At 45.8% G+C, this 27,252-nt stretch overlaps 1 protein-coding gene across 1 annotated transcript in view; it reads right to left on the bottom strand.

Moving 5' to 3' along the window:
• LOC142585524 (uncharacterized) overlaps positions 1–27,252 on the bottom strand; it is a 47,579-nt gene that overhangs the window by 11,620 nt on the left and 8,707 nt on the right. Inside the window, exons 2-4 of the mRNA XM_075696331.1 lie at positions 4,798–4,963; positions 3,640–3,819; positions 1,371–1,631 (exon numbers count right to left, since the gene is read on the bottom strand). Coding sequence (XP_075552446.1) covers positions 1,371–1,631; positions 3,640–3,819; positions 4,798–4,954 — 598 coding nt within the window. The 5' untranslated portion in view covers positions 4,955–4,963. The remainder of the gene's footprint in view (positions 1–1,370; positions 1,632–3,639; positions 3,820–4,797; positions 4,964–27,252) is intronic.

Genomic DNA, 27,252 nt, shown 5'->3' with positions numbered 1-27,252 from the left:
ATAAAGATTACGTTTTTGCGCTTCTGCTTTTGTTTCCGTCACCATCATGTGTTTCATTGCTCCAGCCTGCACTCAGTCATACGACGGGTGATCCTGACTGGCGTGTCTTGGGGTAGACAATTATCCGCTTTTCAATAGGCTTTTCAATAGGCTTTTCATCATCACCGTAATCACCGCCACGTTCAACGTCATCCTCGCTACTCGTTATCATAATAAGTCCCTCCATGCCGGACAAAGACTCTTTTGATGCGCCTCTGTGTTTGACTTGCGATATTTCAAAAAGTTGCTCATACGTTGCATGACTGAAGGGGAATTGATGCGCTGTAGAGATTAATAGACACGGACACTGACGAAAAAAAGAGAAAAAGAAAGGAACAGGGACCCATCAAGTCGCCCATTCCCTTATGTTTTTTTTTTTTCAGTGTACGAGTGTGTTCACGCCATCTTTTCTAGGAACTTTAACGTGGCACTTGAACGTGAAACGTTCTTTTTCAAGAAACGTTCTTTTTCAATCACAATTAGTTGTTTAAGCAATGACTAACGCGTGAAGGACGGGGGACGTCCACCTCAATCTTGGCCAACAACTATACACGGCACTTCTACAGCTTCATAGCGATGACCACTTCGGACAATAATGCTAGGGAATCAGCTATGGATGATTTCCCGGTTTTCCACTGGCCCTGTCGGAAGTGTCTTCGCCTAGCCCCAGCAACAATGAAGCGCTGTTCTTCATAGCATAGTGACATCGAGTGACCACAATCTTGTGCGCAAGCTTTTGTTACGTTACAGCGCAGCCCTTCTCCCCAGCGCGACTATCGAGCTAGTTTTCTGTGTCACTGCAGATATCTTCACGAAAAAAAAGGAAAAAAAAACACGAGGGAACATCACCGAACAAGATATTTAAAACGGCCAGCTCGTTTTGTTTACTGTACTTGTGCAATGTTAATAAAAGAAGGTGGGAAAATAACCTTAAGTAATCGATAACCTTTTACTAATTGTTCAGTTACTCTCGTGGAGCAGTAATTCGTCTGTAATCAACAATATTTCTGAAATAAATCATCGTAAATGTATTCGGTATCTATTTTTTTTTCGTAACGTGCACAAGTCTGGTGTTGACTCTGATAACCTGGCACGCCAAAATATCGGAGAGAACAAATTGGCAGCGGTACTTTTTAAAGTTCACCTTCATGCGCTTTTCGTATCGTCTGTCGCAGCGATCAATGTTTTACTCCGCCACAATACGCCACCAGAAAACAGACCCTTCAATGGGGCCCATCGATCGATCCGATCTTACCCCTTGGGTGACACTGTTACTGAGTGTGCAAGAATTTTTTCACAGAGCGTCTCATCAGAGAGATCGTCTCGCGTACCGCCGTTGTCCTGCGGTGCGGGGGCCCTCTCCACGCTGTCGGTGGCGGCGGCGGCGGCGGCGGCGGCTGACGAGACGCCCGCGTCGTCAGCGTAGTCGTAGTAGTCGAACTTGCCAGTCGGCGGGCCTGCCGGTGAGCCCATCAGGTCGCCCGCCATCTGCTGCTGGTCCATGTCATCGGCACCCGGAGGGGTCTGCTCGAGTGCCTCGTCCTCCAGAGGGCCACCTGACGATGTATCGGCTCCCGAAGCGGTGCGGCCACCTTCGTCGATGGCGGCACACGGGAAAAGTAAAAGGACTCTTTAATGAAACTTCTCGAATAAAAAATTGCGCAGAAGCCCCTGACGACAACTGTCAATGTAAACGAATAGTCGTAGGCTTCTACCAATCTATTCCCTTTATTAAAGCAGTTGTGCACTTTAAAGCGTATATTTAAAGCGTATTTAAAGCGTACAGTGAGCGCATTTAAGCCGTGTCTGTATATTTCATTGCGTAAGTCCGCAGAGAACAGAGTCGTCAGCCAGCACGTCTGTAGCGGTAGTGTAAGTGGCTCTACATATAAGGCTACTCGTCATGTTTGTGTTGTCTCCAGCCGCGCGAGCGCTGGCGTGCGAGGTTGGTCGGAGGTGGACGGACTTTCACCGCCGGTGTAATTGCGTCGGCGAAAGCTTCTCCACCATGGACCGCCGTGAAAGCAGTTGAAGCAGCCAAAAAAAAAAAAGCTATTGTTTTTGAAATGTCTGGCGGCTCGTCTAGCATGCTATCTTAGGTTAAAGCAATGGCGCGAAAAGTGACACATGTTGCTTGCCTCAAAGAAATGCACAACTAAAGCAAATCCCCACATCTGTCTGAGGCGTAGGCTACTATCTATCAGGAAAGTTGAAAGCGGCTTCGCTGGCCCCATCAATGCTGATCCAAAGTACTCTTTGCAGCTCAAAGTCTTTTTCGTGGCGTATATTCAATACGGATATTAGAGAGACCAGGGAAGGCATATTTAAGTTGAAAGAAAAGACACCGCAACGCAGGTCATCTCATACATTTGACGCATGGCAAAGCGGCGAACGTGACCGCTATATTTAGTATAAAAAGTCGCCAGTTCTTAGTACATAAAGGTCAATATGGTGAAGACGTGCAATTGTGCCTGTGAACACTGCTTGGCATGCGGCATTAATACAATGGGTCAGGAGTTCACAATGGTTTTCCAATGGTGTCGTTAGGCCAAATTATGTGATGTCACTTCATTCTTCACGCCTGATGCGTCTTCGGGAACGCTGTAGGGCCCATTAAATGAAATAACGACGTCTGTAGCGAAAACTGTCTAGTTGCCCAGCGCCCTAATATTCTCGTCGCTAGCCAGCTGTCGTCCGTTCAGAGGCGGAGAAAGAAGAAATGTGGAAACAATACGAGGTTTTTCTTTTTTCGTGTTCACGGTTCGCGTCTATGACACCACCAGAGGTAATCATCTGTTGCTTGGTACGTATCTGTGGTACGTATGGACCATGTAGAACAGAGGCGGTGTACGAGTTCCTGTTGACCTGCGGAATGTTCTACGTGGGGCAAACCGGAAGGTGTATTAACAGTCGTTTAATGGCGCACTCTAACTCATTAAAAGATGTCAGTGGAAGGCACTTGCCACTTCATTGTAGGTCATGTGCGAAGAAGTGCAAGCCGATGTTTGACAAAACGAAGGTGTTAGAGCGAGCAAAGGACCAAAGGGCACGTTAAATCTTGGAAGCATCTTTGATAGGAAGACATGGCCCAGATAGGTGCGCAAGAAAGAGCTTATTTCTTTGGTGTAGATAGGGGCTTGGCGAGGGAGTGTTCCATTGTCACGCGGTTGCGATCTGGCTTCGAAGAGGCAGCTTATGTGATTTCAATATCCAATTTGTTAGTCTGCGTTCGTCCTGTCTTCTTCTACGTCGGTGTCTCGTCCCTAGCGCACAAAAGAAAGACATATTCATTCCATCCTGTTGACGTCAAAGATAACTTACTATCATTTGCAAGCCAAGGGGAATGCTGAGCGCATAAAGTCAGCACTAGAAATCTATTATTCACTGATTACGTTTCAAGCTCAATAATAGCTCAAGCCGTGCGTGTGCGTGTGCGTGTGTGTGTGTGTGTGTGTGTGTGTGTGTGTGTGTGTGTGTGTGTGTGTGTGTGTGTGTGTGTGTGTGTGTGTGTGTGTGTGTGTGTGTGTGTGTGTGTGTGTGTGCATGTGCGTGTGTGTGGGGGGGTGCGAGGGGGGGTTAAAATTATTTCTACAAACACACCGGCTTTTTCTTGAGCTTGCTGGTGGTGAGTGGCATTCTTGTCAGGCTTGGCTCCTGAACCTTCCTTGCTGGCATGCGCAGACGAGGACTTTCTTTCGGGAAAGACGATCAGGTCATCAACCATTCCTGCAGGCTTGTTCTGCTGGTTCCCAAACATAATGTCCTCCTGGGAACGCTTGTCTGCTTCGCCGTGCAAGAAACCATGGGGAGAGAAAATTTTACTCAATGAATACAATGCTGGAAATACATGTTTTATTTCAGTATAAATTATATAACATTGTGCATAGGGATACTCTGTTAGCAACTTTATTAGAAATCAATCGCCAGATCCGGAATCAGCTAATTAGAGTGTAGTCATAAGTCAGCTATATAAAAAAGTCATCCCAAAAATGTTATCATGCATTAGGCACAGACCGCTCGAATCAACGAATTAATTTAACTAGTAACGAAAGGAAACTCTGTCGCTTGTTCGTGTATTCGAGGCAAGAATCGTATACATTTTACAAAATAACGGATGTGCTTTAGTTAGCTTCGTTGCAATTTTGATATGTATTGCGGTGACAGCTTTACCACGCGAAAATAGATATAACACCGGCAGACATAGGCCTCAGGTAAGCCATCGAGATTATAATAAAATGGGTGGCATGTGATCTTCAAGGTAGTCATGGGGCAGCAAGGGGACTAAAGCTGCAACCAGCTTGGTCCGTGCCTTGGGGTCGCCTAAACCAGAGCGTACTGGAGGGTGCTCGCATCCAAGATCTAATATACTTCCTACACTCGGCGACTCCGGCGAGCACCCAACCCACGAAGCAGTCCAGGTTCTAGCTTTGGTGTTCCCGTTGGCCCTTTAATGTCCAGGAGGCGCTGCCAAAGTATGCTGATTAATGACACGTTGTTTGCCCTTAGTACTTGTACAAATTCTTACTTCTATTAATCGCAACACACTATGTATGCCTCACCGCATCACAGAGGTGTATTGCAGTGAATTTATTAAAACGCATGTTAGATTTCTTTTTTATTTGATGCTTAAAGTTCAAAGTGGAAACGCAAGCTTCAGAGGTTGTTTCCTGTTTGCTCATATGCCAACATGAGCCCGTTATTTCTGCGAAATTTTCTTTGTCGACAAGAGGGCAATCAAAATGGCAACCAAGAACTTGCCGGCGTCCGATTGTTCCTGCTGCTGCTGCTGTCCGTGAGCGTCGTGGTGCTGAGCGTGGCTTCCCGCTGTGCCACCCATTGTGGTGGGCAGCCCCAGGGCTTCCTTCACCAGGAGGCAGCAGGCGCCCACAAGAAGGAGCTGAGTTACGCCCATCATGCCACCCTGCTGTATCCATCACGGATAGCACCCAGACCATGCGGGGAACAGAGAAATAATGAATATTATTATAGAGAGATCGCTCAACAGCCTAAGTAAGAAGCCGAGGCGTATGGGTCATAGTCATAAAAATATCCAAAACTTCTTTTGTGCCTTGGGCAATACACCGAAATTCAAGAAGCCATGTTTATACGTGTGCTTCTAATGTAGGGCTGTTATGCATGCGTTTAACTATCGTAGCTTGACACTCGATGTGAGCATTTTACCTGAAGCCATGATAAAAGCGCCGAAGTTGGCCGCCGCATTGCTATGGGAAGCCTCAAAATCAGGCTGAAGCGTGCTTTGAAAGGAGACTCATTTCAGCAAATAACAATACGAAATTCGCAATGCACGACAATGATACAATACCACCAATATTACAGAATATCAGAAAATGTGCACTATAAACCTCGTCGAGCAATACTAAAGAAAACAGTTTATTTTATTAGCCTGTAGTGGCTTTAAGCAGATGCCCCGCTTGAAAGTGTACACTATTAAACCTTGAACAAGGAAGCTACTTGTCACTCATACTCGCGTCAGATTAAGGTATATCCACCACGAGCGATCGTTACTTAAAAACAAACACGGTGTTCCTTGTTATATTGCTCAGTAATGTACATGGCTGAAGTTAGACCACAGAAATGCTCCAGTTCACGTGCTGCACTCGTTATATTTTGCTAAAACGAGACACACGGTTCACAAGAAGATGGAGGCTTGAAGTGATGAACAGTGCGCTCCAGCTTGGAGCTTTCCTTGTTCACCCGTTGTTCATCCATCGATAGTTAGACTAATATTAGAGGACATGGACGGTGACAGATTAACGAATAGTTTAAACATACACACACACACATACACAATGTTGAGTGCCTGTCATTCATGATTATCGGAGAGCAATGCACGAGGTGAATATGAAGAAGGATCATCTAAAAATCGGGGCCCTTTGAGACGCGCTAACGCCTATAGAGTGTCGTGAAGGCAGGTTTTCTTATGCAGGAAGGTCTGCCAAGTAAAGAAAATTCCACATCTGCAGGTTTCAACGTGATGGCGTTGTTGCGCAAATACGCTAGTACTTATCAGCGTTTAGTCGGTTTAGTCGGTTTAGTCGGTATCTACACTAGCTCAAATCTGCGCCCCCGCTCACATAAGTTAAAAGATCTCCTCTACGCCCATCAACATCCCTGAACTATACTCGGCGACGCATACCATGCACGAAGCTGAGTGGGTCATCCCTTTAAATGTCGTTGAATAAAAATGAATGCTAGTTCGTTCATTACCTTTCGGTAGCATCACATACCGAGAAGAGCAGAAAACAAGAGGAGGAAATTAGAGCTTTCAAATAGAATACGTCTATGGTGTGAACGTAGTGGGAACTACGAGAAACATGAAATAAAAACGCCTTTCGGCAGACTATTGAACTCTTTGCACGGCAATAAAAACGCGCGGTGGCGGCCCTTCGTTCTTCCAAGGAATCCGCGACGATCGTTCGAATAAATCTGCCCCCAACTCGGTTCTTCGCCCTTTGCTCGCGGTGATAACCAAGCCCCGAATGGCAAGGCCGAGCAGAAACCCAGTCGTTCTCCTTAAGTGCGTGAAAACTGGATTTACAGCGATAAATTTTGAGCCGCCGCACTGAGTACGCGCGAACTGCTTACAATAAAAATAAAAGCCAGAAGCAGTTATGTCTACGTCATTGTTAGGACCCCGGGGAAGCGTGCACTACGACCGTAGGCGGCAGACATGCAGCAGCTCTGCGCCATTGAAAAGCGTCGTTCCTCCCTTCAAACTGTTTTTCCTAAAGCGCAGTTTTACTTTTTCTAAGCCCTTTACAACCCACTCTGGGCGCGCCGCGTCTTCGTTGTGTAGATTGGGATTAGGGCTGCGTTTAACGCCCCGTTAAACGCAACCATGAAGCGTTCAAGCGTTCTTGCGTCGTCCACCATGCGAGATATTTTCTTAGGCAGCGGGGCTATGGTTCGCACACTTAGGCATGCGAGTTTTGTTTTGGTGCGCGTATTTTCCTCCGTTGCATTTATCTGGAAGAGGCAAACTGCGAGTAAGTTCGCAGCCTCATCGTGCGCAATCGCTGCTCAAAATTTCGATGGGGCCCATTTTTAGCGACACTGAGCTTGGCATGTTGGTCAGATTGATGTTGGGAAAAGCTCTTTCACGACAAGTCCTTAGCGGAACGTACAATTTTTTTTTTCACTTGTCTATATTCTCCTTCGACCACGCGGACGAGAAGGTTCGAGAAAATAAAGCTCACGCGTTGCCCTTTGTGTCTTTGACCTTTCAGTTCTGTTTGTCCAGTATGGAGCGGGCGGCCGATCGATGAACCCTCGCATTTACTTAGGATTTAATAGGTTTTGCTATCCTAAGGAACGATTGCTTTGAGGGCGCTAACCGCACAGTTGCGAAACCTTTTTTTTTTTTTTTTACGTCGTCTGAAAGCTTTTTCCGCGCGAGAACGCAAATAATCCTGTGTCAAGCTTTGTTAAAGAAAGCCGTTTGCATTGCCACTCGAGACGCTCGAGGCTTAATAGTGTTCATTTCGAATGCTTGATCAGAACATTTGCTGCAGTGCGTTTTCTTTTAATTTCATTCGACAAACTGCAGCAAACGAATAAGAAAGCATCACTTGTTGCAAAACGATGGTGCAGATTATACGTTGCAGTCTAAGAACCAAACGTTGCCTCGACCACCCGCATGAGCTACTCATGTTGGTTTCGTCAATCATCTCGGAAGATTACACCTTTTAGCTTCGTTCTCGTTTCCAGATCTCCTTATTCTCGTACATTCACTTGATATTGTAGATCACGAAAAAATTTCCATGTTTTATCTCTACCCTTTGTTTGCATTCGCAATCTGTCGCTGCAGACATCATCAACAAGATAAAGATATATAAAAAGCGATCAGCCCACAGCTCATGTACTTGCTACAGCTGTTCAGCCAATTTTCTTGTCTCCAGTGGAGCACGTTGCCTTGAAAGGTTGCCGTGAGAAGAAAGAAAAAAAACGAAAGAAAGATTCCGTTGTATACTATATTTAAAGCTGACTTCTTTTTGCTTACTATGACGCTGCGACAAAATCAAAGTGCTCTAAGTCGGAAAAGAAAAAAAAAGAAAGGTGGGCCTACCTCTGACCGTGACGGATGATTCAGTCCTGTTTTATTGAAACTATATATATATATATATATATATATATATATATATATATATATATATATATATATATATATATATATATATATATATATATATATATATAGCACAGAAGTTGTTCTTGCTTGACTTTCCACTGCCACATGGAAACATTGTACTTCGCAGATTGCCCGCAGTGCTTAGGCATGTTTTACGGGTGGTCACGTACCATTTGTGTCACTATGACCCCCCAGTCAAAACGCGTAAATATAGCGCCCAGACAATCTTGCTACGGGATTCCCATGGGTGCACCGGCGGAACATATACTCTAAGTGCTCGGAAAACCACGGTCGCCATTACCAAGTGAAACAGGGGCAAATTTTTTCAAGAATACACGAAAAAGAAAGGCTTTTGCTTTCCAACAAACTTTTCTTTCGAACTTTCCACGCAACAAGACCATTTCTGGGTGGGGCTTATGTGTTACCAAGCGCAAGTGGATTCTTGAACTAAGGGCTATCTATCTCAATTTCGACCGCCAAAGTTCGTCGGTGTAATGGAGAGAGAGAAAGAGAGAAAGAAAGAAAGATAGAAACAAAAGCATACGCGTTTCTCACAATGCGGGAAGCGAGTCGTCGGTAATTAACTTTTCCCAACGTGTGTCGGTCGTATACACGGCTGGCTCCGCGAGTTTGCTGCATGAAAGTGCCTGCACTATAGCCGCTGACCCTCAGTAAATGTCACCTACGTAACAAGCCATGGCGGAAGGAAATTAAGCGAGCTAGGGGAGGGGGGGGAGAAGGGGCATCCTCATTTATGTCATGACCATTCACGCCGAGCAGAGCGCAATATGCGCTCTAACCTTGACCTTATGGCTCTGCATCGCGTGAGCATTGCGGCGTGCTGGCGCGGAACGACTGCGAAAACCGCGCTGTGCGTTTCATCGTGTATGACACATAACCCCCGTGATTCGTATTCCCATATGCACCAACACGACGACCGCTCGTGGAATGACGAGCTTTCAGGATATACGTTGCTCACTCGAAAGGACAATGCTTACTGAGATAGCGGCCACGAAATATGAATGTTGCGATTGTTGTCACTGTATAACTTGAGGAAAAGCGCAAAAAAAAAAAAAAAAACACGAGGACAAGAGAAGGCAACGAAGACACAGCGCTGTATCTTCGTTGACTTTTCTTGTCCTCGTGTTTCTTTTTTTTTTTTGCAGTTTTCCTCAAGTTATGCAGTACCAACTAGCCCACCAGTCTCTTTATCACTGTATGTTTTTTTAAGCATTCCTGGTCATGCAGAATTGAAATTGAACATCCTCAAACTGCACAGGGGGTTGTGAGGGACTCCGTAGTGGTGGGCTCCGAATAATTCTCACCACCTGGAGTGTTTGCTTTTGCACACAAAACTCAGTCATATGTGAGCTGGTTGATTAATTAAGACTGATTGTGTAATTAAGCGACATGCGGAAAATAACCTGAGTATATGCAAGCGACTGCAAACAACATTACCTCGGCTCTGTCCAGCTACGTGACATTCACATATATGTAAAGCTTGGCTCACGTTACGTGGGACGCCCTATCTACAAGTCGGACGGCGCGCTCCAATGACAGCTTCCAAAAAATATCTCCTGCCCTGTTTGTCGGGACTGATCAAGTCAGGCATTCGGAAAACCATTCTCCGTATTCGCCTGCAGATAGCTTTCCATACGGAAGTGAACTCACTATTAGGGATTCATTGCCCAAAAACAGTAAGGCGCTTTCACTCGCCTTAACAAGAAGCAATAGCTGCCGGTACCTGCTCGATACGTGTGTGCTTGTTGCACGCGGAGTGACGAGACAAACAGACAATGAGAGGCACATGCAGAAAACCGTAATGACACAAGCGTGTACGTACGTAGAAATACGCTCTAGTGAGTGCGTAAACACCACGTGGTAGGCTTGTTTTATACCTCTAGGTAGCAGATATTGAACTCGGTAGGAAAAATGCACAATGGTGTTTACGAAACGGGTCCGCTGTCGGCAGTAAGTCCGTATAGCGGAGGCACCGCGGAGATTGGCTTCAGCTTTCTTAGGCCTCTTTTTCCTTATTTTGTTTACCTTTTCTTAGTTTTAGTTGTTTATCTATGTAAAGAAGCATTCAATAGGGGGAATGCCTTGGTTTCCTGAATATGTCTGCTTGCAACTGACCCAAATTTAAAGAAGACTCGACATTCCCCCCTTCAGAACTCTTCCAGTTCTCTACCAGCTCAAAGCTTTTCCCTTTCCATCACAAATAACACTTTTTGCCAGGGCGAATCAGGCTAATTATTGACGAATAACCAAGCTGCTCCTCAGAGGCATCGGATGGCTTGTGTTACAGAAGCCGATTTGCATATCGCGGGGCGCAGGAAATTAAATGAGTGCCGCTGGTGAGAAGCGTGCAGTATCTGACTCGGCGGTCGCTGACGATGCGCCAAATCAATCGATTAAGGAGGAGGGAAGGGGAAATGAGAACACCCACCACGGCGTGCATTAAATTGCGCAGTTCGCGCAAGCATTATCTTTTGTTTACAGCACAGCGATCGATAATACTTCCCGCGGGAGTGATCCTACGCCGGAGAAGCTGAAGAATAGGCGGATTGTTTCTTTGAAAAGAACGGATTCAAAGCGGCTGGTCTTTTTTATCCCATGCCCCAGTTTCCTATGAAACTGCGCTATTGTAGCGTCCCCACCGCGCTCCTTGCTACGTTGGTCGACAGGGAGATTTTCCATCGGTGATCGTAAAAAATATTGCGCACCAAAACACTCCTTGCTTTTTGAAAGTGAATATAGTTTTTGCTAAACTTATCGGGAAAAGCGTTCTCTGGCCGAATGCGTCCCCGTAGACTTGTTCTCTTCAGCTTCCAGCGCAAAACAAATTTTGGCATTTCTGCCGCCTCGAATATGACACGATTCTGGCACGTTTATTGAACGAAGAGAAAAATATTTCTGAATTTTTGTTGGCCCTGCTCGCGAAGGGGTGTACTAGAGATAGAAAGGCCGATATACTTCTTTTAATCCTGTTTCAGGTGCCTCTATCAAGCCCTGTTGAAAATTCCAACGCCCGAAGTCTCATTGCCAAAACCGACAGTCGAACGCAGTGCCTGCTTCAACGCGCGCTTAAAATGAATGGTACAGGAGTACCATTCATTTTGTGAAAACGGCGAGGTGGCAAGCGTTCATTATTGCGAAGAGCGCGAACGGACAGAGACGGGTGAAAAATGCAGGACGAGCGCTTACTAACAACTGAACGTTTTTGTTCAAAACTGGCACACATATCAAGGCTTTGATGCGTGCGCATGGCAAATGACAGCCCTTCAGCACACGGACAGGGCAAGGTTATTAGACCAAAATTTACTTTTTTTTATTAGCCCACGTTTCAGGGCTAATAACTGTTTACTACCTCGCGGCTACAGAAATCTACCCTTGTGAAGTGCATCTCTTGGGGCCTGACATAGTGCTGTCACTTGTGAATTTCGGTCTCGTAATTTTGTCTTGTCCGCGTGCTGATGGGCTGTCACTTGACATGCGCACGCATTGAAGTCTCGGTATATATAAAGAACGAATACAAACGCTTCAGTTATTAGTAAGCGATCGTCCTGTATCCTTCACTTGTCTTTGCCGCTCGCGCTTCTCGCAGTAATGAAGGTTCATTTTAGATCGCCCTGTTGTAGCTCGCTGCATTGTCGTAGCGTCGCCTCTAATGGATGACTGCAGGTACAACGCGCTTGTTGAAAGCGTGTTTGTTGCATTCGGTAGCAAACTGGGACTGGTACATGTGTTTCAAGTAAACGCCCCAGTTCTTGCAACGATGGGCGATATTCACTACTGCTTGTAGCCTGTCTTCATTGCGGCAGACACAACGCCTGAAGGCCGCTGCCGTTTATGCTGAAACGCCGCGATGCCATTGGCTCGTTTGGAACATGTCCTCCTGTCATATATGTTTCCTCCATTTGTTCTTATTTTGCCCTTTTACGGCGTACAGCCATTTTGATTGCAAAAAGGAAATGACAAGACAATTTAGTGCTACATGTATCGTTTATTGTTTGCAAAAAACTGGCTCTGGTGTGGTGGTTGTTAGTATGCTGTGCTTGAAATCGAGTGATTAATTCCGTATATAACTGCTCGCCCACCTGATCGTGACATTCGCAGTGGAAGCAATATCACTGTCAGCTGCCGAAAAGGTGTTCCCGGCGTCGCAGAAACGCAAGGCTGGGTGGGAATTCCACCAGTTGTTTCCTAACCAAGCCTAAACAATTCCCACGATAGTACTACTCACGCAAGTACACTGGCCATCAAATCATTACAGGGGCTATAGTGATAGCGAAGAGAACGCAAGAAAAACAGGAGCCAGAGGAGCCTGCGACATAATCGTGACGTCGGCGCATAAAAGCAAATGTCGTGAAAAAGAGCACCAACGCGAAAAAAGAAGGCGCTCCACCTAATGCTACTAAGGCAAGAGCGCATCGATCCGAGTATGCACACTGGCATGGCAGCTTCGGACCGCCGTCTCTGGTGGCGTGAACCGCGCCTTTCTTTTGTCTGCAATACAGGCGACTCACAAAGAATGGTGATGTCTGTTCACCGTCTCCTAGAGAGAGAGAAAGAGAGAGAGAAAGGCTGCATAGGAAGGAAGGAAGGTGGAATAGACGGAAAAGCAAGGATGTTAGCCAATTCTCAGGCTGGCTGGCTACCCTGTGCTGGGGAAAGGCGTAAAGGGAGTAAAAGACAACAGAAAAGAGATGCTACAAAAAGAAAGAAAGAAAGAAAGAAAGAAAAAAAGAAAGAAGGAAAGGAAAGGGCGCATAGACAGGAAGGGTAGCTAACCATAGGTAGTTCCGGTTGGCTGCCCTGCACGAGGGGAAGAGGTATGGAGGTAAGATGAGTAAGAGGGCGGTAGGCGGGAGTGAAAGAGAGAAAGAATGACGGGCACAGACAAACCGCGTACTCTATGCCACTAGCGGGCGGGGTTCTTAACGTCTATCATGGGGACCCGCCGACCGCAGGAGACTTAGTGGCTTGAAAAGCGACTTCTGCGCAGAATTTTTTTGGGCAGCACTGCCCTAGAACTTTTAGTTCTGAGAGTGGACGATTGTTCAATTGGTCCAGCACTCTGCACATCATTTTCCCCTTTGCACTACATCGCGAGCACACACAGATAGAGGGTGTGAGCGTCTCATCGCAGCTGCATATGTCGCATGGGGGGTTGTTGGCCATTCCAATAAGGAGGCATATAACGAGGAGTTATTTTGCTCTAGGTGCACGCCGCATGACGGTGGCCGTCTCTAGTAGGTGCGGCCAGCGACTTCATTGTTCAATAAAAAATCATTCACCCTCAATATGAATGTTCAATTACGACTGCAATGGTGTGCCTCATATGTCCATAGCCGACGGAGATGGTGTTGAGAAATAAGTTGCAAAAATGTTTCGTCAAGTGCCGCGGTGCATGGCCTCTTCTTCACCTCCCGATAGCTATCAGCTCGTACATTTCTTTCCGGCACCATTACTCAACAGCGTAGATAAGCGTACTAGAGTTCCTTATTCTGCATCGGAAAGATTCGTTCTCCGAGGCATCGATTTATCCTAATGCCTTCGAGAAACGCTGCATGCTCATATATATTGCCGTAAATATTAAATTTATGTCCTTCGCCCATCACAAAAGTTTACAACAGCGTTCATTGTTTAAGTTACTTGCCAAATACAAGTTACACACCAGTTTGCATACCAACTCATAAGAATGATACAAACAACAGCTAGACAGAGCTGTGCAAAGTCTGACACAATGGTTACGCTAACCTGTCGTAAGAGCTGAACGTTTTATGTAATTCCTCGCTGGCCACTTACGTTTGACATAAGTTTAATTTTCCATCTTGTCTGATGTTTTTTTTGGATGTGGTCACAAGAAAGCTTAAAGAAGATAGCGATTGTTCGGAAGAGAATGCGAGCGGGAAGTGAGTAGTCAACCTAAAGTTTAACGATGCAGTCACCATGCAAGTCTTTTTGTTAAGTTCTCTATTCTATTGTCTTCAGAAAAAAAGACATTACTCTGCAGACGATTAACATCCCTAAGCACATCAGCACATTAATTCCAGCAACCGTTCAATGCACTGTAGTGTGTCATGTACACAGCCGAGAAGGTGTGCCTCCTATGCACTGTGGTTTCACAAGACCACAATATGCCAGCCCACAAGCTTCAATTTCACAGCAACAGCGAAACGAACAGAATGCTGACACGTGAATCTATTATACGCTAATTAGGCATCACAGAGCGGTCCACATATATCCATCCCCTTTCGTCACGCGAAACGGTTAGTCTGCATACCGGAGCACTGCTAAGCTATACAGACAAGTTGTGTGACACTCAAAAGGCATGGAATTGGGAATACAGCACGTGGCAGAGGCACCGTTGTTCATAAAATATACGTTTAAATTTTTTACCGCAAAGCATTCGAAGATATCTCGTCTCCGCGAACAGGACGGCAAAGATTATTATCCGAAGGATGAACGACGACAGACGTACGTATGAGCGCGGAAATCGCGTCTGTGTTTGATACGAAATAAAACAGTGAGCAGATTGAGGCAGAGCTGTAACTGCGGACGCAATCGTTATCACGGGTGCATCATTGAATGGGCGCGTCGTGTAACTGCGGGCGCGTCATTGGACGGCTCGGTCGCTACGCAAAAATAAAAGAAAAAAGAAATCTCCGCGTGAGTCGGCTGCACACGGTGTTGCATGAAACATGACAGAAGATGCGTGAACCAGAGGCCTGCCCCTGCTTTCCTCTTGATCACCGCAAAGCCTAATGGACGCTCCGTGCAGGAACACTACAAGCCATGTCGCAAGTATTATGTTTTCTTTGCTTCTTATTGGCAACACCCGCCGTGGTTGCTCAGTGGCTATGGTGTTGGGCTGCTGAGCACGAGGTCGCGGGATCGAATCCCGGCCACGGCGGCCGCATTTCGATGGGGGCGAAATGCGAAAACACCCGTGTGCTTAGATTTAGGTGCACGTTAAAGAACCCCAGGTGGTCAAAATTTCCGGAGTCCTCCACTACGGCGTGCCTCATAATCAGAAAGTGGTTTTGGCACGTAAAACCCCAAATATTATTATTATTGGCAACATAACAGTATATGTGTCTGTGCGCGAGCGTAATATATATATATATAGATATATATATATATATATGTGTGTGTGTGTGCGCGCGCACCTCTATCACGGGATCGGCTTCTTACACATCACGCAATTTTTAAACTTTGGCACTCCTAATGCTTGCGCATTAAAAGAAAGAAAGGAGACAAACATACGTGCCCAAGGACCTCATTAGTCTATATCCTTAACTTCAATGGCAATTCCTCCCACAGAGACCTCCATGATCTCAGCCTCTTCTGCTCACAGCCGTTCAAGTAGACCGACGTGAAGCGTCTTAACCATGGACCGATGGGTACACAAGTGAGGAGAGTTAATCCGCCTTGCGTTTCTTTCATTTTGTAAGCAAAACAAGCGAGGCAAGGCGGCAACAGCGTCTGTCAGACATTTGTTCAGGAATTCTTTCTTCCGGCATATCCTTCCTTCAAGGAACTGGAGCTGACGAGGCGGAAGCTGCAAGAAAAAATACACAGCTCGCTTGAAGTTTCATTCACTCTAATTGGGGGTGAAGAGCTGAAAATACTCATGTACACGTGCCCATAAGAACGTGCATGTTTAAAGTGTTATGCAGCGAAGGTACCTTTACTGTTCGATTCGAAAAGAAAGTCGCGCAGTTATGAAGTGACAGGCAACTGCATACCGCACACCATCGTTCGGCGCCATGGGATGTTTGCTAATACAAGATAATCGGGGTTTCTTTATTTTTTCTTTTTATGTAGCGTGTAATGCTTTAACGACACCTGACGCTGAATGTTATGCTTACATCGTTTAAATCTCGCATACATTTTTTACAGTTTCGACACCTTGCATACAAGGATCAAATAAATAAGGAAGAAATGTGAAGAATAGGTGCTCAGTGTCCTGGCCGAGTATACTGAGGCCCTTTAATTTGTTTAAGAACATTCCCTTTTGCCAATAACAAGAGAAATGTCACAACTGGCGAATGTTCCTCCCGCCTGGAAATGAGGCCGTCATAAAATTAATTATGTTGTCCTGACAGAGCTGTAACATTTTGCGACTAAGTTGTGTCCACTACTCGGCGACAGGTACAACGTCTTGTTTTTCAAGCCAACTCCGGTACGACCGTAATGCTGACGGACAGGTTAATCTCAGATTAACGCCTCGGGTGCAGTAATCACCGAGTGGACCGTGCCCTAAATCTGCTCAGCGCGGTAATACGAGTACACGCCACTTCTGAAAGAAAATCGTAGCTATGGCACTGGCGAAAGAATCGGCAAACAGAGTGGGCCGTATACAACGACCGCCAAGCTGTTTGTAGCGTGTGTTAATCCTGTTGTGTAAACACGCACTGTTGCGGGAGCTACAATTGGTGCAGACAAACATGTGGTAGAATTCCCAAAAGGGGCAGCACTAACGGACACTTCACAGTGTACGCCTCGGTGCCTTATTTGTCGCACTACATACAGGCTGTAACGCACAGGTGGTGCTTTGCCATGGGCCGAGAATGGGCCGCATTTTCAAGCTCGAGACCCGTTGGAGTTGTAGCGCCAGCTTCAAAGACTGCCTCTCTGATGCCTAGCATAACGTGGAGAAGGTTGTGTTGTTGTCCTGATATGTGCACAGGAGGAGACTTGCGTTGGAATAATTCACTCCTATCACCATACTATAGTTACTGGACTATCCTTTTGGTGCTGGTGCCGTGACCGAGACAGCCTTCGCGCTCTTGTTGGCCATGTGTGCATCGTGTTTGCTGAAAATTTCTTTCTTCTTATTTTTTTTATTTTTCTCTCGTAACGAATCTGGGGTCTCGGTATAGCCGGCTCTGGCGTAGTCTCCATTGCCATGCTTCTACATCTGAATACACACAAAAAAGAAATTCTTACCGCACTGTTTTGGAGCACAGAAACACAGGACAGGATACAGGCAGGAACGCGATAATGTGCTCCTGTATGTGTCCTGCTCTGTGTGTTTTTTTTTTTTCGAGAAGAGCACGGTAAGAAAACTAAGTATGTACAGCCAACTGCAAGGACTCTTTCTTAATACGGTGCTTCGGTAGCTTGGACCAGCTCTATGGAGTAGAATATGTCTCTCGACTTTATTGCAACAAAGACGTCTTGAAGACGGAAGTATCGAGAACTAGTAAATAATGAGAGGAGGACGTCTGTGCGTCTCTTCCTAAATGGTGTATGCAAAGCTGTACCTGTGGGAAAGAGGCGTGCACAATTACTCTCTGAACAACAAACCCTCGCTGCAAATACCACGCTACAAAAATAGGCCTTGCTGCGCCGTGAAGTAATCATTATTATTTGTTTTGTAACCATGTGTGCACGAGACACGAAAGCTAAAGCAAGGAGCAGGCCGGCAACTGCCACCAAAAGGGGCACAACGCTTCAGAAAGAAGGAGACCGAAACGTAGAAATGGAAGACAGGAAGGAGGGGAGGAAAGGAATGCTCTACAGAGGAAGACGCGCACACACACTCTAAGTACCACCCATCATTACAACTCAACGTCCTCCGCAAGCCACCAAGCGGTAACTATTACTCTCCAAGTTTTCTTGCCGTAGGAGAGAGAGAGGAGCGTGCGTAAAAATGAAAACAAGAACTGTATGACATTTGCCGCGACGATGCCGAGTCCTCTCGTTTAAACATCTGCACCGATCTGAGGCATGAACAATTCCCGTAAAATGAACATTTGCAGGAGCCTGGCAGGAGCGCGATAACGGAGGTAGAAGTACGCACGACGGGAAGAAAACAGCACGAGGCGTACCAACAACAGAAAAGAAGAGCACGAAAATAACAATTAAGAAGGCATTCTGTACTCTATGGCCCAGCGGGGCTCGTGTTTCTGCCGCGGCAGGATTCAGGTCACATCAAGCGGCCTGCGAGCTAGTGAAGATTGTTTTTCGTGCGGGGGTGGTGCGTCAGAACCTGAGCCAAAGCGAAGCTTACGGAGAGAGGCGGATAGCGGGTATATTTAGGTCGGCGCAAGGCCCGTGCGAAACAGCGCTGCGGCGAAACCTAACCTCTCGTGGAGGGAAGGGGGAAGAGGGGAAGGGGAGGCGGTACGCCGTTAGGAAAAGTGGTTGGTCGATCATCCTACACCGAAGGCTTTTACGAACAGGCAAGAAAACCTGCGCTTACCGCCGCGCGGGCCCTGTTGCTACGGGACGCCTGTTGCAAACTGCGCCGGCAACAAGACGACATGGACGAAAGCCTAACGCTGCGTGTGAAATAGAAACTGGTCGTTTTTGGACGGTTCCTCTGTCCCCCTGGGGGATTCGTGGGTGGCGAGTTCTTCTGCACACGCAAGAAGAGCCCCAGTGGCTGTTATCTTGATAAAGTGGAAGCTTGACATGTGCGCTGTTATCTAGTGGAGCGGTTATTCTGCGTACTCATTCTCGCGAACGCGCAATTTCATTTGTTAATCTGTTTTGCTTACATCAAGTATGATGTATTACATGTGATGTACTCTATATTGTACTTTTTGTTCATACCACAGTTATAAGCGTGCCTACGGGTGAATAAATTTCATTGTCAGCAACAATTTTCAGCCTTCAAGAGTGCCTCGTCACGCTCGGGATGCGTTTTGATGAACGGCTAGAAGTGATACAAAAATTCGGCCACTATCACTTTGAGTAGAGTTGCCGCATCCTGACTGCGTGATTGCCATGTTCTCGTTACGCTTCTTCGCTTTCTCCTTATAATTTCATAGCCACGTAGAACGGCCGCCCTGTAGTGCAAGTCGGTGCGAGATTTGAATCGGGAAGTATGCATTCGGCATGAGCTTCTTGCGAAGTTTTCCCATAAGTTGGCACAACATTTTTCTTTCTTTTTTCTGCGCGCGCGGTATATTGTGGCGAACGTTAGCGCGTATTTGCCTAAAGCACCCCCTCCCGTTGCAAAACTGTCAAATAGCGCACATTGCTCAAGACACATTTTAGAAAAACTGTCAGTCCAGTTACGTCGAGCAAGACAGTATGACTTTCCAGGTTTTCATAAAAAGCGTATGAATGGGTTTCAATAGTGTTAACTTATTAGCGAATCCGCATCAAACTCTGGGGGAGATACTGCGAACACGTAGAGGTGTTGCAAGAGGAAACAAAGAAGCCAGGAACGTGGGCACTGTAGAGTCTTGGCCGCATCGTGTGGTACCTGTGAAACTTCTGGCGCTAGGTAACTCTGAACAATTAAGGCTAAAGTTTGTCCCCTCGCATACGCTTAGAGCAGTGCGGATGCCACAAATGGCCGACTGAGTCTCCAGGTGTCCGATTTACTCATGAGTGCAGTGGCTTCATTTATTTTGACAAAGCCGGTACACACCATTCTGGCACCGTCTCTTTTCTTCTTTCTTTCGTTGTTGTCGTTTCGTCGTTAAAGCACGCAGTGTTTTAAAAACAGCCCCTTTTTTGGTATCTTGTCTCTTATATTATGATAAATGTACGCCGTGACACAAATTTCTTTTTTCTAACTACTTTCCTCCCTTTCTCGCTGTCTTATTATCTCAGTGCGAGTTTTCCAACAGTGTTCCTGATTTCACTCCCTTACTATGACGTCAGTGCACAGGAAAAAGTTCTCCTAACTTAACGTAGCATAATTTTGGTTCTAGCCTGCATGCGGTTTGTGACAATCTTCCAATCACGTCCGCGTATATAGGAATGCCGAACATACGAGTATATCGCTGACAAACACTTTTCTAAGAGGGTTTCTCCACAATAATACTCTTTATGCAAAGAAGCCCGCTTGCGTAAATTCTCTTGTTTTAAAGATGTGGCTCGTAATCTACTAATACTGCTGCATTTCTGTAAACGAAGACGCCACCTCTTCAGCAGTATGCTTCGACGTCCTTCTTCAGTTGTTTTTTTTTTTTTGATAATAGAGTGCATAAAATACATAGCAGATGGTGCGAACGCGGATGATATATAGGGAAGAGGGTGCGCACGTCGTTTTGCGCTTCAAGGCGGATCTCAACTGCAACAAAGTGTATCCAAATACATCCAAATGCATTATCCAAGTATAATATAACGCCAGGGGAACTTATGTAGGCGTGCAAAACCGCGATCGGGCGCAACCACGTGTAAAACCCACACCGAGCAGGTAACCTAACTAAAGTCGTTGCCGATTCTATATACGGGTACAGCATCCGTTATGCAGTCAAAACTGGGGCTGTGCTCTTAACCCGTCATCTTCTGCACTATACGTCTCAGTGCGCATCTCCGGCTAGGTCAGCGGAAGCTGATTCAGTGGCAAAAATATCATGTTTCGTCAGCGTTGTCTTCCCGTCGCATCATTTTCGAGTGCACTTCTAGGATGCTTGCCAGTGGAACGAGGCATCGCGCAGAAAGTCACGTCCTGGAAAAGTGATCGATTCGAAAGAAAATGATCGATCCGACGGATGGAGTGGGAGTAGTTACACGAGCAGAACGGAGGTAGTTGCATGAGCCATGCTATAACTTTGTTCTCATGCTGCCACTTGTTCTCCCGAAATCGATCGATCACGAATTAAGCCCTTTCTGTAAGATGAGAGTTCCTGCCTACCGACAGAAGACGTGCAATCAGTTGAAGGAATGTATGTCTTTGCCGAAGTACTAGTTTGCCATTTTTTATTGCAGAGCCGTAACAATCTTGGATGATACATTTTGTTTTTCCTATCTGAATAGATTTGTCGAATTGAGATTAGTATTGACGATGAACTGCAACACTGCAAGAACTCACGCTATAGTTCTAATTATTCTAAAATTATTTAGTGCCTTACGTCATTCACCAGCGCAAAATTCCGCGTGAGCCGTATTGCTTTCAACCGATGATACGGAGGTTCTGCGACTTTGTCCCATCCTTACCCTCCAAGTGTAGACTTCTCTGTCCGGGCTTCCATTGTTTGCCCGCTCTTCACAAGCCAGGGAATGGGAGGGGGAAGGGTAGGGGGGGCAATCGCAGTATGCTATTATGATCAGTGCGCGATCTCCGCTAGGCACGCGGTAATCCTGTAAAAGCGAGGGAACTATCGAGCCCCTGCTGTGCATCTGTCCTCGGTACGACGTCCGACGCCTGTCACTTCAGACAGTTTTTAAGCTAGCTGGTCCCTAAAACATTTTCTGGGTCATAAATACTTGGAGCGTGGCCACATCGGTAGGTGGCGCAAGAAAAACTATTCGTGCGCCGGCCTCGGCGAACGTTTATAGTTATCCCGTACATCATTCTGCGATCACACACTGCTCACTCTCTCACTATTTCGCTCTTTATATTCCCCCTTTCCCTTACCGCTAGTTTAGGGTAGCACACTTGACGTTGAGCCAGCTGATCTCTCTGGCTTTCCTATACTTGCTCTCTATATCGCCACAGTTCTGTCAGCCAAAACACAACGCAAATAGACAATCATCACTCTCAAAATCACCTCGGAGTACAGCGAAAGTTACAGGAGGGGCCAAGACATCGTTACGGGCTTTGCGTGTACGGCATCGGTTACATTGCCAATATATATATATATATATATATATATATATATATATATTTATATATATATAGATACATATATTACGTAATAGTTCTGCGGAAACCCGCCAGGTGGGAAGAAGTAATTATTACGGGGAAAATCAGACATCCACCTGTTCGTAGCAATTGCTACAAAGGGGGTTGCGGGTTTCCGCAGAACTATTACGTCAAACTCTTGCCTTTGCTTCGAGTTGCTGACAAATCCGACTTCGCCCTACCATCTGCTAGCCGCCTGGTTCGCTCAGATGGTAGAGCGGCTGTTCCGGAAAGGCGGTGGTCCCGGGTTCGAGTCCCGGACCAAAAAAATCACATATAAAATCACAAGGAAATTATATATTTCCGTAAGTATTTCCGATATATATATATATATATATATATATATATATATATATATATATATATATATATATATATTCATACTAGGCTGATGATGATGGTGATGATATATATATATATATATATATATATATATATATATATATATATATCGGAAATACTTACGGAAATATATATATCGGAATATATATACGGAAATACTTGTCTGTTTTCTAGCGTACTAAGTAGGTCATTTTGTGTATAAATGTAACAGCGGCTTGGCACAGGCGCGGATCGATACACCGCGGAATGACATCGTCTGCACGCGGGCTTCTCTGATTGGCTCACGCGCCCCGTAGCTTTCATCGCACTGCCGATACACTGCGAGACGGAGTCTAGTTCGGAGTCCGTCTGTGCACGTGCATTTGATCTTTCTTTATGTGTGGCGCCCCGTCTAAATCCAACTCCGAAATTACGGAATCGCACGAACTCCACACCACCAGAAGTTGGAGAAGGCTTAATGGCCGCACGCTTAGGACGGCATCGCAGGGAGCGTGCGCATTCTCGAAAATCGAACGCCCGCCGCGTAGGCGCAGAGTACAGATTTTTCTAAGCACTTAATGCCTTTAATTCGCTCGTCGCGATAATTGCCGAGCCGAATGAGATCACGAACGCGAAGCGAATCTCCCTGAGTGATGTGCGCCCTTATCCTTGCGTCACCCCACTCCCCCCCCCCCCCTTTTTTTTTTTCCAAACCAACAACCCCAATTGTTGAAACCGCTTTTCTGTACAGCTGCTGTGTTTTGCAGTGAAAACCACGACCAAATGAAAACAAAGATAGCCGGGACGAGCGGATACACTAGGACTGATGATGAAGGGCTCACACTTAACGACGTGTAGTGTGTTATCGCGTGCTCGGTGCTGCGCGATTTTACTTGGTCAATTGTGCCGAGTACTTCATTATTTTAGATGATAAGGTGAAGTGCGCAATGCAGAAGATTCTACAGCGTTATATCGCGAGAAGGATGTTATGACGCTTCAGGTAGTCCACAAGGCTCATGACAGCGTTTAGCTAATGCCTCAAAGCTGAAGCACTGTTATCGAATGCCTTCCTTTCAGCTTCTTTATCCTATCGTTCACTTTTACTTACGACCAACGCTTGCTTTCTAGTCGGCTCTTGGTCTAATTACGTGTGACGTTCATTGTAGAACAAAATTAGTGGTCGAAAATCGACAGTAAGTACTTGCTCTACATTTTACTCCAATTCTTAAAGACGACTTGATACCACACCAAACACGGTCACCCTGCTTGTGGCCAAATATGCCCTACGACTTCAGTGTCACGCTCTATCGCCTTATTTTCGAAGGTAGACCTGTCTGTGTGATCACCTCTGAACATGTCGCGTTTTTCTTGTGCGCGCATATGTTCGGGGACCTTCCCTTTCTCTCTATCGCGTCTTTCTTATTCTCCCTCCCCTTTACACTCTGTGGGGTAGCCCATAGGAAGCTTTTCTGGTTAAATATCTTCACCTTCTTCGCTTTATAATTTCCCTTTCTCTTATATCACGTCGGCATACCTTTTCTAGCACAAGCATTCTCTAACATTTTGCATTTATTTTTAAATATATGCCCTACGACTTCAGTGTCACACTCTATCGCCCTATTTTCGAAGGTAGACGTGTCTGTGTGATCACCTCTGAAGATGTCGCGTTTTTCTTGTGCGCGCATATGTTCGGGGACCTTCCCTTTATCTCTATCGCGTCTTTTTATTCCCCCTCCCATTTCCACTGTGGGGTAGCCCATCGGGAGATTTTCTGGTTAAATATCTCCACCTTCTTCACATTATAATTTCCCGTTCTCTTATATCCCTTCGGCATACCTTTTCTAGCCCAAGCATTCTCTAAAATTTTGCATTTATTTTTATTTTTACGCCTATACCTTTCTTTCCCGCCTAAGGTGTTGTTGTTTTAGCTATTAATAATACAGACAGAGACAGAAAATGATAAATGGAAAGCAGGGAGGTCAACTAGGACCAAGCCCGGTTGGCTACCGTGGCTCATTCAATAATAATAACAATTATTATTATTATTATTATTATTATTATTATTATTATTATTATTATTATTATTATTATTATTATTATTATTATTATTATTATTATTATTATTATTATTATTATTATTATTATACACTCAAGTCCTGTAGCGCGATGAAACTCTATTACAAATATCTCCAGTTTATCCTATATTTCAGCAGCAGCATCCCTATCAAACTAGTGAATTTTCTATCCCGATCATTTCAAAGACGTACCTATGTTTTCTTCAAGATGGTTAACTTTCCCCACGTTACGCCGGTATCAGCTTGTTACACGAAATGTAGGCCTATCCTGGACGCCTGCTTTTCATTCTCCAGAAGGGACCCGAATTGCGAAACTAAGAGTGCGTGACGCTTCATTGTTACAACTTAAGTGGAACAGTAAGAAACTATCATCACTCAGTTCGCTTATCTTGCAGGTAGTAGTGCCGAAGGCAAATCGTATCGTGTACGCAATCATCGTGTCCCAGCGCTTTATGCGCGGAAACAGCGCTGGCCTCGAGCGTCCAATCGCCTACACACAGATTAAGCCATCGGCAGCACAGAGCCCATAGCGGGAATAAGAGACGCAGTAGGCAAAGCCTGCTCCGGAAAGTGCTCTTGGAAGCAGCAGCCTGTTTAGTGCTCCACGTAGGCCCCAGACAGCTTTATCGCAGTGCCGTCGCGACGGGCTTAATTTCCCTACTGGCAATGACGACAGCATCCGATGCCCACGTCGCGTTCACATTTACAGTCGCTCCAGGACGCACCGTTGGTCTCAGTGGCGTTGTAATTTGGGCTGTCACTAAGCTCTCTCTCTCTCTCTCTCTCTCTCTCTCTCTCTCTCTCTCTTTGTTTTATATTTTTTACGGAATGAAATAAAATACTTGTGAAGCCATTATCAAAGGCAGTAAGACTTTCAAGACAGTGTCATCACATCCTCGTTAACGCCACTCTTTGTCTGCTCAACCCACAACAAAAGAAAGAAAGAAAGAAGAACGCTAAGAACCACCTCTTTCTTTCACTTGCGCCTTCTTGCGTCCCTTACAAAGCATTCACAACAGACAACGTGGATTATCTGCTCGAAACAACCCTGATGATTGCAAAGCTACAAAAACTGAGCTGAGATACCCGTGAGTCGAAAAGACAGGAGTGTGAAATGTAGACTCGAGACTCGGACACGGCGTCCGTGGCGTCCCCGTGGTTCTTCTGGTGCTCGTGCTTGCTAACACCTGCTTTTGCGTACCATCAACTCCTCACAATAACTCATCGTTCGACAATGAAGAAGCTGAGCACGAGGCTGTGCGATCGATTCCCAGACGCGGCGGCTGCATTCCAAGGGGTCAAATTGCAATAACGCCCCGGCACTTGGATTTCAATGAACGTTAAAACATTCCGGCTGGTCAAAATTAATCCTGAACCCTCTCCAATGTAGTCTCTCTCGCAGCCCCAGTGTTTCTATGGGACCTAAGACCTTGTGAATCAAGAGGTTGAATGGAGATTGACGGCTTATTAAACTACCTAATGCTGCGTATTCATAACGCAGCTTCTTTCAGTGGTAGAGAGAAAGAGCTGTTAGGATAGCTGGTACATGAAATTTACAGTGATAATGTACTGAAGATGTCCTCAAAAATGGGACAGAAAGAGATACGGATAAAACGCTAAAATGAATAATTTAATTCATTCATGTCGGTAAAGAATGCGCTAACAATGGCATCTGTTGTCGTTCCAGGAATTGACAACCAACCACAAGGCGGTGAATAAGCAGAGGGGTCGTTGATGGGGAGAAAGGACAGGCACCTCTGTAGAAAATGTATGACCGCCAGTTGCAAATTCCCTTTTCAGAAACAAAAGCCATCAACGGGCATTCATTCCTGTGGGTATTGTTTGTCTGTCTGCTCCTTTCGTGCACCGTAGTGCTCTTGCTCTAAATAGCGGTAAAGGCCCTGTAATCGCGCGAAAAAAAGCGTAGAAGTGATGAGGCGAGAGGCAATACCAAACGGAGCAAGCAGCACCAGTAACAAATGAAACAACAGTTTTCTTGCCGCCCATATATTGTACTGAACGGCGAGATAGGGCGCCAGCTGCCTTCGAGGCTATCGATTGCCGGCTTCTAGCAAAGTTCACAGATCGTGCTTATCAGCCGACCTAGCGAGATGCGCACCCAACGAGAGGTTACGCGTAGGCGTAAACAGGAGCCTGCACTATCCGCAACCAAACTGGTGTTGCATATCTATCCACCGGCGTGATCCCGTTTCGCAATTCTCCCGTTAGAAGCGGCGTCTTGAGCAAGCCTCTTCTTCATTGCGGATGATGCGCCCGACCTGTAATACTTCTTTGCGTACCATCTGGGGTTTCAGTAAATGTCTTCCATCAATCTCTGGACGAAACTAAGTCACGAGCTTTACGAAGGTGGCTTCCATTACCTCTGAATCCTGTCTTGTTGCAAATTGTGACGCCAAACGACAGTATATGGCGAAGTGAGCGCCCGAACTCGCATCAGAGTCGTCGTTCCGACGAGGCTTCGCTTCACTGCAGCTCAGTCAAAAAAGAAAAAAGAGGGATAGAGGAAGAAAATCTCGGATTTCAACCAATCATAAGTGTTGCAACCGTATACTTAAACGCTTCGGTATCAAGTTTCTGAAATTACACGATGGCTCCAAAACCAAACTAGCTGATTTAATTTGAACATTTTTTATGCTGTGGCAGCCAAACGCATCGCGTACGCTGAATATGATGGTTGTTGTTGTTGTTGTTTTTGTTGTTGTTGTTGTCGTCGTTGTTGTTTGCTTCCTTGCTTGCTTGCGCCTTCAGCAGGATGGTCATTTTCTCTCCACCCACTACTGTAAAAAGTAACAGTAATAAAGATTGAAGCGAGCTGTCAGCGTCTCCTTCACGGGAAGCGAGTTTCCGTTGACCGAAGCGGGAATGAATTAGGGAAAAAAAAGAAAGAAATACAAAAGTGAATAGACTTTTCTGCAGCCCTCAGCATAAAATCGGCTCGTATTCTATTTCCTGTCTGTGCTCGGTAGATTGCACAAGAATCGAGAGCTGAGTGAGTTGGTAAATTTTTGGAAACTAGTGGCCGCATACAAAGGGCAAGCGACTGTGGA

Source organism: Dermacentor variabilis, chromosome 6, assembly GCF_050947875.1.
Source record: "Dermacentor variabilis isolate Ectoservices chromosome 6, ASM5094787v1, whole genome shotgun sequence".
Lineage (NCBI taxonomy): Eukaryota > Metazoa > Arthropoda > Arachnida > Ixodida > Ixodidae > Dermacentor > Dermacentor variabilis.
This window is presented reverse-complemented; position numbering and strand designations above follow the sequence as displayed.